Source organism: Colossoma macropomum, unplaced genomic scaffold (assembly GCF_904425465.1).
Source record: "Colossoma macropomum unplaced genomic scaffold, Colossoma_macropomum, whole genome shotgun sequence".
NCBI lineage: Eukaryota > Metazoa > Chordata > Actinopteri > Characiformes > Serrasalmidae > Colossoma > Colossoma macropomum.
The window spans coordinates 39120343-39132842 of NW_023494802.1; the positions used below are offsets into that span (position 1 = coordinate 39120343).

At 44.1% G+C, this 12500-nt stretch overlaps 1 protein-coding gene across 2 annotated transcripts in view; it reads right to left on the reverse strand.

The window, feature by feature from the left end:
- LOC118822232 (voltage-gated potassium channel subunit beta-1-like) overlaps nucleotides 1-12500 on the reverse strand; it is a 26713-nt gene that overhangs the window by 8945 nt on the left and 5268 nt on the right. The window contains exons 1-9 of one of the 2 annotated variants that reach the window (XM_036591173.1): nucleotides 11130-11437; nucleotides 6939-6982; nucleotides 6035-6072; nucleotides 5854-5933; nucleotides 4007-4051; nucleotides 3874-3918; nucleotides 3734-3777; nucleotides 2267-2353; nucleotides 2086-2171 (exon numbers count right to left, since the gene is read on the reverse strand). In XM_036591173.1, the coding sequence (XP_036447066.1) occupies nucleotides 2086-2171; nucleotides 2267-2353; nucleotides 3734-3777; nucleotides 3874-3918; nucleotides 4007-4051; nucleotides 5854-5933; nucleotides 6035-6072; nucleotides 6939-6982; nucleotides 11130-11314 (654 nt within the window). In that variant the 5' untranslated portion in view covers nucleotides 11315-11437. Of the gene's footprint in view, nucleotides 1-2085; nucleotides 2172-2266; nucleotides 2354-3733; nucleotides 3778-3873; nucleotides 3919-4006; nucleotides 4052-5853; nucleotides 5934-6034; nucleotides 6073-6938; nucleotides 6983-11129; nucleotides 11438-12500 lie in introns of those variants that run through there. The other variant, XM_036591172.1, reaches the window with a different exon arrangement.

Below are 12500 nucleotides of genomic sequence, written 5' to 3' on the forward strand. Positions count from 1 at the left end.
AATGAATGAGTGAATCATAACACTGAATGAGTGATTCCTAACACTGTGAGTGAGTGAATCCTAACACTGTGAGTGAGTGAATCCTAACCCTGAATGAGTGAATCCTAACCCTGAATGAGTGAATCATAACACTGAATGAGTGAATCCTAACACTGTATGAGTGAATCCTAACACTGAATGAGTGAATCCTAACCCTGAATGAGTGAATCCTAACACTGAATGAGTGAATCATAACACTGAATGAGTGATTCCTAACACTGTGAGTGAGTGAATCCTAACACTGTGAGTGAGTGAATCCTAACACTGTGAGTGAGTGAATCCTAACGCTGTGAATGAGTGAATCCTAACACTGTGAGTGAGTGAGTCCTAACAATGAATGAGTGAATCATAACACTGAATGAGTGATTCCTAACACTGTGAGTGAGTGAATCCTAACACTGTGAGTGAGTGAATCCTAACGCTGTGAATGAGTGAATCCTAACACTGTGAGTGAGTGAGTCCTAACAATGAATGAGTGAATCATAACACTGAATGAGTGATTCCTAACACTGTGAGTGAGTGAATCCTAACACTGTGAGTGAGTGAATCCTAACCCTGAATGAGTGAATCCTAACACTGAATGAGTGAATCATAACACTGAATGAGTGAATCCTAACACTGTATGAGTGAATCATAACACTGAATGAGTGAATCATAACACTGAACGAGTGAATCATAACACTGAATGAGTGAATCATAACACTGTATGAGTGAATCATAACACTGAATGAGTGAATCATAACACTGAACGAGTGAATCATAACACTGAATGAGTGAATCCTAACATTGAATGAGTGAGTCCTAACACTGAATGAGTGAATCCTAACGCTGTGATTGAGTGAATCCTAACATTGAATGAGTGAATCCTAACGCTGTGAACGAGTGAATCCTAACGCTGTAAATGAGTGAATCCTAACACGGTGTGTGAATCTTAACGCCGTGAATGAGTGAATCCTAACGCTGTGAATGAGTGAATCCTAACGCTGTGAATGAGTGAGTCCTAACACTGAATGAGTGAGTCCTGACACTGAATGAGTGAATCCTAACATTGTAAGTGAATCCTAACGCTGTGAATGAGTGAATCCTAACATTGTGAGTGAGTGAATCCTAACGCTGTGAATAAGTGAATCCTAACGCTGTGAATAAGTGAATCCTAACACTGAATGAGTGAATCCTAACGCTGTGAATGAGTCAATCCTAACACTGTGAGTGAGTGAGTCTTAACGCTGTGAATGAGTGAATCCTAACGCTGTGAATGAGTGAATCCTAACGCTGTGAATGAGTGAGTCCTAACACTGAATGAGTGAATCCTAATGCTGTCAATGACTGAGTCCTAACACTGAATGAGTGAATCCTAACGCTGTGAATGAGTGAATCCTAACACTGTGAGTGAGTGAATCTTAACGCTGTGAATGAGTGAATCTTAACGCTGTGAATGAGTGAATCCTAACACTGAATGAGTGAATCCTAACACTGAATGAGTGAATCCTAACGCTGTGAATGAGTGAATCCTAACACTGAATGAGTGAATCCTAACGCTGTGAATGAGTGAATCCTAACACTGAATGAGTGAATCCTAACGCTGTGAATGAGTCAATCCTAACACTGTGAGTGAGTGAGTCTTAACGTTGTGAATGAGTGAATCCTAACGCTGTGAATGAGTGAATCCTAACGCTGTGAATGAGTGAGTCCTAACACTGAATGAGTGAATCCTAATGCTGTCAATGACTGAGTCCTAACACTGAATGAGTGAATCCTAACACTGTGAGTGAGTGAATCTTAACGCTGTGAATGAGTGAATCTTAACGCTGTGAATGAGTGAATCCTAACACTGAATGAGTGAATCCTAACACTGAATGAGTGAATCCTAACGCTGTGAATGAGTGAATCCTAACACTGAATGAGTGAATCCTAACGCTGTGAATGAGTGAGTCCTAACACTGAATGAGTGAATCCCAACACTGTGAGTGAGTGAATCCTAACGCTGTGAGTTAATCATAACAATGTGAGTCAATCCTGAAGATGTGAATGAGTGAATGTTCTCACCATGATCTCCATGGCGCTCCAGCGTGAGGTTCCCCAGTACATGGCCAGGCCCTGATTGATCACGAAGGTCATGGCCCTCACCACCTCTACACACACACACACACACACACACACACACACGTGAACCAGCTGAGCTCAGTGAAGAGAGTTTCTATCAGAAACACCACTCGCTCACACTGACCCTCCATGGGGGTGTTGATGTCTGTGCGGTTTGCAAAGACAATGTCCACATAGTCCATCTGTAACCTGGACAGAGACCCACGGAGACCTGAGGACAGGGAGACAGGACAGTCGGTCAGCAGGAGAAGCTTTCAGTAACCTAAAACAGCGTCTTACAGAAGTGCTGCCCTGCTGATAAGACGAGAGCTGCAACAGTCAAATACTTTCATTTTTTAATATTGTTTTTAATATAATCTTGAATTTTTGAATATTCTTTATGAATAAGAAAAACTGAAGACATGTTTTACCATAATAACTGAACGGATAAACGTTATTACTGTTGCTTGGTTTGAAAAGTCTGACTGTTCTTTGTTTTATTATTCTATATGTTTTTATGGGTCATGCACCACTAAACCTTACAGTCATGTAGGGTTTTCGTACAGCATTAGTTTACCACGATTTTTGTCCCCAAAGAAAAATTATGGCAGTGTTGAGAAACTTCAAGTGTAACTGCCACAAATGATGTCACAAAGGACATCACTCACACTGACCCTCGTAGACATTACATACAGATTCACATATTACCATATATATATATATATATATATATATACATTAACAACCACCTGGGATATCATAGTAATGGCCCAGCAACACCTTAGCAACCACCTGGGATATCACAGTAATGGTCCAGCAACACCTTAGCAACCACCTGAGATATCACAGTAATGGCCCAGCAACACCTTAGCAACCACCTGAGATATCACAGTAATGGCCCAGCAACACCTTAGCAACCACCTGAGATATCACAGTAATGGTCCAGCAACACCTTAGCAACCACCTGAGATATCACAGTAATGGCCCAGCAACACCTTAGCAACCACCTGAGATATCACAGTAATGGCCCAGCAACACCTTAGCAACCACCTGGGATATCACAGTAATGGCCCAGTGACACCTTAGCAACCACCTGAGATATCACAGTAATGGCCCAGCAACACCTTAGCAACCACCTGGGATATCACAGTAATGGCCCAGCAAACCCTTAGCAACCACCTGGGATATTATATTAGTGGCCTAGAAACATGCCTGCTAGCAACCACCTGCTATAACATAATAACATCGTAGCAACCACCTGGGATTTCATAGCAACAGCTTTGTCAAGCCAACAAAGAGTTTGTTCTCAATTTTCCTCCTTCTAGTTATTATTAGTATTATTAGTATTTCTATTATTTATTTTTGTTTTTTAAAAACAACTTCAATGCTACAAAGTTATACATTTTATTGTTAATTAATTATTTATGTGGAAAATGTTAAACTAGGGATCTGGGTCTGCTAAATAATGAACAGTACATGCTCACATTTCTTACAAATACTCGTCAAACATTCAACTTTAGGATCCACATTTAACTCAGAGACACCACGGAAGGTTTCTGTGTAGGATGTCTACAAGGTCAAAGGTCAGATCAGGAGGACAGTGATGTCATACCTTCAATAATATGCTTCCTGGACAAACCTCTCTCTGTTTCTGCCCTGCAGCACAAAACACCACAATCACGGACAGTGTATTTATACACTGACATACATATATATCTGTAAGTGTACGAACGCAGGCAGTGTCCCACTCACTGTCCACCCCAGTAGATCTTGGTGGTGATTACAAAGCTGGAGCGTCTGAAGAGACACAAAAACAAACCCGTCACACAGACCGTAAACACACAGACACATAAAACATACGGAACATAAATCCATGAGCACACACCTCCACCCTTTCTTCTTTACAATGCTGCCCAGGACGGTCTCTGCCCTGCAGAGGAAGCGAGAAACGATAGAACATCAAACAAACGACTGCAGAGAGGAATGAAAAAAGGAAAAATAATCCATGGTTTTAAATCTAATCTCAAAGTGTCCACATTTACATCAGCCATTTCCACACGTAAACCCGAGTATGACTCTGAAGGGACCTTCATGCTGGACAGCAGCCAGACTTTATCAGCACAGAAGGTCCATAACTTTATAACGGGAAGTTATGTCCACCTTCCCACTAACTCCCTCGGACAGCACTCAGACAGGACTGACAGAGGAACCTACTGTCTGTCTGTCAATGTCTGGATCTATACGGTGTAAACGGAAAGCTCCTTCACTGGTAATGGGAGGTCATGAGTTACAAGGGGCCTCCTTTACATTGTAAAGATAAGACTATGAGGGGCTCCTTTACATTGTAAAGATAAGACTATGAGGGGACTCCTTTACATTGTAAAGATAAGACTATGAGGGGCTCCTTTACATTGTAAAGATAAGACTATGAGGGGACTCCTTTACATTGTAAAGATAAGACTATGAGGGGACTCCTTTACACTGTAAACACAAGACTATGAGGGGCTCCTTTACACTGTAAACACAAGACTATGAGGGGACTCCTTTACATTGTAAAGATAAGACTATGAGGGGCTCCTTTACATTGTAAAGATAAGACTATGAGGGGACTCCTTTACATTGTAAAGATAAGACTATGAGGGGCTCCTTTACATTGTAAAGATAAGACTATGAGGGGCTCCTTTACATTGTAAAGATAAGACTATGAGGGGACTCCTTTACATTGTAAAGATAAGACTATGAGGGGCTCCTTTACATTGTAAAGATAAGACTATGAGGGGCTCCTTTACATTGTAAAGATAAGACTATGAGGGGCTCCTTTACATTGTAAAGATAAGACTATGAGGGGACTCCTTTACACTGTAAACACAAGACTATGAGGGGCTCCTTTACACTGTAAACACAAGACTATGAGGGGACTCCTTTACACTGTAAACACAAGACTATGAGGGGCTCCTTTACACTGTAAACACAAGACTATGAGGGGCTCCTTTACATTGTAAATATAAGACTATGAGGGGACTCCTTTACATTGTAAACATGACTATGAGGGGACTTGACTATGAGGGGACTCCTTTACATTGTAAACAAGACTATGAGGGGCTCCTTTACATTGTAAATGGAAGGGTATGAGGGGACTCCTTTACTTTGTAAACAAGACTATGAGGAGACGTTGTAAAGATAAGACTATAAGGGGGCTCTTTTACATTGTAAAGATAAGACTATGAGGGGACTTCTTTACATTGTAAACAAGACTATGAGGAGACTCCTTTACGTTGTAAAGATAAGACTATAAGGGGGCTCTTTTACATTGTAAAGATAAGACTATGAGGGGACTCCTTTACTTTGTAAAGATAAGACTATTAAGTTAAGTTTAAGAGACCCTTATTAGTCCCACAATGAGGAAATTTCACCTCCGCATTTTAACCCATCTGTGCAGTGAAACACCACATACACACTAGTGAACACACACACTAGGGGGCAGTGAGCACACTTGCCCGGAGCGGTGGGCAGCCCTATCCACAGCGCCTGGGGAGCAGTTGGGGATTAGGTACCTTGCTCAAGGGCACTTAAGTCACGTACTGTTGGCTCAGGGGATCAAACCGGCGACCTTCCAGACCCACAAGGCTGGAACGCTAAACTCGTAAGCAGTCATCGCGTTGGCTCATGCTGGTTAATGTTTAAGTGTTCACTGTCATACTTTTCTTCACTCTGAGGGAAAAAGAAACTGACCTTCCTGAGGCGTAGATCTCCGCTGTGTCGAACAGGTTCACACCGTTCTCATACGCTACAGTCAACACACTCTCTGCCACCTGAAACACACACAGGAATCCATACAGCAAAACTCTTCTAAAGTTTAGAACCCGAGACAAAATTAACTGGACATTGTGAGAGAGAGGAAAACAGAACTGACCTCGTCAGAAACCTGAGACCCAAACGTTACCCAGGTACCTGAAACACATACAAACTCATATTAGCATACAGATCACACAGATAGGACACCACGCCAGTTTGTCCAATGAGGACATTTTGGTGGTCCTCACAAGAAAACGTGATGTTTTCATGACAAAACAACTTTTTTTAAAAAAAACTAAAGGAGTAGAAAGGTAAAGTTTTGGTTCCTGAGGTTAAGATTATATCTAAGTTTAAGTTTAGCTTACTGAGGGCAAGATTAAGTTCAGATTTAGATTACTGAGGTTAAAGCCCAGTCCCATTTCACCCCTCGCCCCTACCACTCAGCCCTACCCATCCCTTTTCGTCTAGGGGTAGGGGGTCCCGATTCTTGTTGAGATAGAGGGGTGGGGTGAAGTGTTGGGGCGAGCTTCTATTTAAGGTGGAACGGGAAAATTCAAACAAGAATCTGGTGAATATCTGACTTCAGCTTCATATCACTGAAGAATTAGGGGTGGGTGATAATAAATAATTGCCCCCTCTTTGAAGTCATATGATGCCCTAAATGTAACTAAAGCCCAGCAGTGAGGAGCTGAACTTTACCCTCCTCTGCTGTCACTGCAGACTGGCAGGGTCTCCTACAGAGCAGCGCTGGTAGCTGTTAATGAAGTGATGCTCTTTTTATTTGAGGGTCTCATTTCAGAGGGAAGATTTCAACCACTACCCTGTAACTCAGTTCCAAGGAGCAACACTCGAAAACAAGGGGTAGGGGTAAAAAGAAGAAATGGGACTGGGCCTAAGAGTAGAGTTAGATTTAGATTTTAATTACAGAGATTAAAGTTATCCTTAGCTGTAAATGTAGCATTATCAGCTACAGTAATACAGAAGTCTGAGACCAACATGGTGTGTGTGTTTGAGAAACTCACCCAGTCCCAAACAAGACACTCTTAAGCCACACTTCCCCAGATTCCTGCAGAACAACAACCACAGTCCTGCATCAGTAATCGATCAGCTGCTGATCAATACAGTGACAGAGCAAACACAAAGCTTAGCACATTAATAATGAAGACAAATAAAGTATCCAGTCAATGATCAGTGGGGTAACACAGCAGTCAGGGCTGGACCACTGGATCAATCAACCTGTGGGAAAGACCTTAAATTACCTCCCCATGGTAACCGCCCACTATTACACCAATAACCTGCTGGAATAACCAATGCATGGTAACCACGGTAACCTGAAAAATCTGTTTTATTAACAAATCTTCGCTGTTGGAACTAATCTGATCTGAGATGGTAACTTTACAGGAGAAGGGAAAAATAATCTACATTTAATGTAAGTTAATATAATGAAATTTAATACTGAGTTATTGTGGATTTATGTTCTTCCAACAATCATAAAACTTTCACACCATATAAAGAGTAACTGGAGTTTTCAAATACAGTCGTATGAAAAAGTCAAATGACAAGTTCGAATTTCTAAGTTGACACCTCCTCTACAGACGTCACACTTAAGAACGGCATTTTTCTGTTATGTTTAGGTCTCACTTGATCTGGATGGTCGACTACAGATCATCTACAGATGTTGAAACTGTTGATAAACTCTCTGTTGACTCTAACAGTGGTGGGGTTAGGGTTAGGGCTAGAACCAGGGTGAGGGTTGGGTTTAGGTTTTGGGTTGAGGTTAAGGTTAGGGTTAGGATTAGAGCAAGTTTAGAGTTAAAGACAATTGTGGTCAGTTTGGTAGATATTTAGTTGAATGTAACCTGAAAGTAAATTAAGTATCAACAAACCATCTAAAGTGGACCATCCAAACACAGTGTTACCTAATTATGCGCATTAAAATGTGGTCACTTATTTACACAAAATAAACAACAACATACAATTAGACCAGGGGTGCCTAAACTTTTGTGCATGACTGTATGTAAAGCAAAGTAGAGCGATGCTGTGAGGCCATTTAAAATGAACTGTGTGTACATTGTGTGGTGATTGTTATGGTCAGACTCTGAACTGAGACACTCTAAACACTGATAATTACCATCTCCATCACTGACAGTCTGAGGGCCTGAGATACAGGAGATACAGGGGTTTACTGACCCATGAGCTCCTCAACCGCTGTCAAACTCAGTTACGTAGAGGAGATACAGTACAGACCACACACACCACACACACCACACCACACACACCACACACCACACACACACCACACACACACCACACACCACACACACCACACCACACATACCACACACACACACCACACACACACCACACCACACACACACCACACACCACACACACCACACCACACATACCACACACACACACCACACACACCACACACAACACACACCATACACACCATACACACCACACACACCACACACACCACACACCATACACACCACACACACCACACACACCATACACCACACACACCACACACCACACACACCACACACACACGACACACACCACACACACCACACACCACACACACCATACACACCACACAGACCACACACACCACACACCACACACACCACACACCACACACACCACACACACCATACACACCACACACACCACACACCACACAGACCACACACCACACAGACCACACACCACACACCATACACACCACACACACCACACATACCATACACACCACACACACCACACACACCACACACCACACAGACCACACACACCACACACCACACACACCATACACACCACACAGACCACACATACCACACACACCATACACACCACACACCACACACACCACACACACCACACACCACACAGACCACACACACCACACACCACACACACACGACACACACCACACACACCACACATACCATACACACCACACACACCACACACCACACATACCATACACACCACACACCACACACACCACACACCACACATACCATACACACCACACACCACACACACCATACACACCACACACCACACAGACCACACATACCACACACACCATACACACCACACACCACACACACACGACACACACCACACAGACCACACACACCATACACACCACACAGACCACACACACCACACATACCATACACACCACACACCACACACCACACACACCACACATACCATACACACCACACACCACACACCACACAGACCACACATACCACACACACCATACACACCACACACCACACAAACCACACACCACACACACCATACACACACCACACATACCACACACACCATACACACCACACACCACACATACCACACACACCACACACACACCACACATACCACGCACACCATACACACCACACAGACCACACACACCACATACCACACACACCATACAGACCACACACCACACATACCACACACACCATACACACCACACAGACCCCACACACCACACATACCACACACACCATACATACCACACAGACCACACACCACACATACCACACACACCACACACACATCACACATACCACGCACACCATACACACCACACATACCACACACACCACACATACCACACACACCATACACACCACACACAACACCACACACACCACACATACCACACACAATACACATACCACACACACCACACACCCACCACACATACCACGCACACCATACACACCACACAGACCACACATACCACACACACCACACACACCACACAGACCACACACACCACACATACCACACACACCATACACACACCACACACACACCACACATACCACACACACCACACACACACCACACATACCACACACACCACACACACACATCACACACACCACACACAACACATCACACACATCACACACACCATATACACCACACACACACCACACATCACACACACCATACACACCACACACACACCATACACACCACACACACATCACACACACCACACACATCACACACACCACACATACCACACACACACACACACACCATACACATCACACACACCACACACACATCACACACACCATACACACCACACATACCACACACACCATACACACCACACATACCACACACACCACACACCATACACACACACCACACATACCACACACTCACCACATATACCACACACACCACACATATACCACACACACCACACATACCACACACACCACACATTCCCTTGTCACACAGAGGAGCACACTCGGAGATGAGAACCTAATGAGAAACTTTAAAGTCAGTTATTCATTCAGCCTAATGAGAAACTGTAGAACAGACTCGGTTTATATCACAATACCTACATTTAGAGTCAGTTATTCATTCAGCCTAATGAGAAAACTGTAGAACAGACTCAGTTTATATCACAATACCTACATTTAGAGTCAGTTATTCATTCAGCCTAATGAGAAACTGTAGAACAGACTCGGTTTATATCACAATACCTACATTTAGAGTCGGTTATTCATTCAGCCTAATGAGAAACTGTAGAACAGACTCGGTTTATATCACAATACCTACATTTAGAGTCAGTTATTCATTCAGCCTAATGAGAAACTGTAGAACAGACTCAGTTTATATCACAATACCTACATTTAGAGTCAGTTATTCATTCAGCCTAATGAGAAACTGTACAACAGACTGAGTTTATATCACAATACCTACATTTAGAGTCAGTTATTCATTCAGCCTAATGAGAAACTGTAGAACAGACTCAGTTTATATCACAATACCTACATTTAGAGTCGGTTATTCATTCAGCCTAATGAGAAACTGTAGAACAGACTTAGTTTATATCACAATACCTACATTTAGAGTCGGTTATCCAGACTAAGTTTAAACTGAGAGACAGACTGCAGTCTCAGAATGTGTGTGTGTGGTCAGCTGGTCTGATTGGTGTAAATGCTCCTCCACTGTAAACACTGTGACAGGGTCAAAGGTCAGTGTGGCGTAATCTGTTCGATTAGATTGAGGGTCCTCAGGGTCGCTTTCATCACACACTGATCTATCACAGCTCAGGATCGGAGAGGATCACTGACATCAACTTGGTTAGCACGTGCTCATCTGTGTGTGTGTGTGTGTGTGTGTGTATGTAATGGCTCCGCCCTTCTCACCTGTACTTCATGCTGGTGTTGCGTCCAGTAGCTTCATTCATGTGGGCGTGGCCCTGCGTGCATGGCCGTGGGCAGTGCGGGCGTGGCTTGCTATGCCCCGCCCCCACTATGCTGGGGCGGTTGGGGCGATCATCACCACTGCGACCCTTCAGGTTGTGTTCCGTACACACAATAGACACCTGCATCCTGAGCCTACTGGTAACAGCTAATCACGCTATTAAGACAGTGCTAACAGCTAATCACACTATCCTGACCCTACACTAGCAGCTGCCCACTGCTATAACCAGTTTATAGTGGCTATTCACACTATCCTGATCCTACACTAGCAGCTGCCCACTGCTATAACCAGTTTATAGTGGCTATTCACACTATCCTGACCCTACACAAGCAGCTGCCCACTGCTATAACCAGTTTATAGTGGCTATTCACACTATCCTGACCCTACACTAGCAGCTGCCCACTGCTATAACCAGTTTATAGTGGCTATTCACACTATCCTGACCCTACACTAGCAGCTGCTCACTGCTATAACCAGTTTATACACTACCTTGACTCTACAGACTGCCTTTACACTAAGACCTGATCACACTATTCAAACACTACTGTACTCAGTCTGGACTCTGGTCTGGAGTCTGGACACTACACACTGTCTAAAACTACCGCTCTGTTCCACCACACTTCCCTCTGACATACACACTTCCCACCAGTCCACCCCAACACAAACACCTGACCAACAAGCAGCCTTTAAACACTCATGATCCCTCTACTGACACACTGAGATGTGTCCCCGCCTCCTCACCTGAGCACAGGTAAACCCTGGTTTGTATCAGATCCTCAAAGCGCCGTTAATATCCACACCGATGAGGAGCTTCAGGGACTGAAGCAGGTCAGATGCGCTCTGCACGCTCTGCTCGGCGCTGAGCCGAGTGCTCGCACTGCTGATCCCTCGTACTCTGAGGAGCGTAAAGCCCTCGCTGCTCCTCCGCTCTCACTGATGTGCTCCTAATGTTCAGTGAAGCTCACAGTGACTCGAGCGACCACACACTCCTATACGCTCCCGCACGCTCCCACACGCTCCCACACGCTCCTATACGCTCCCGCACGCTCCCACACGCTCCCACACGCTCCTGCACGCTCTCACAGCCCCACTGACCCCCTACTGGACTCTGTGCTGCAGTAGGTGATGTAACTGCAGTTCAACTCTGTTACTGTAAACTTACTGTAAACCTGCACTGACTCCACTGAGACTGGAGACACAGAACCACAGTGAGAACGTTTCTGCTGCGGTTCTCACACAGACGAACCCCGATACTCTCACAGACGTCTAATATAACCTTAATCTGACCGTTCATATTAGAACACAGTAAACAA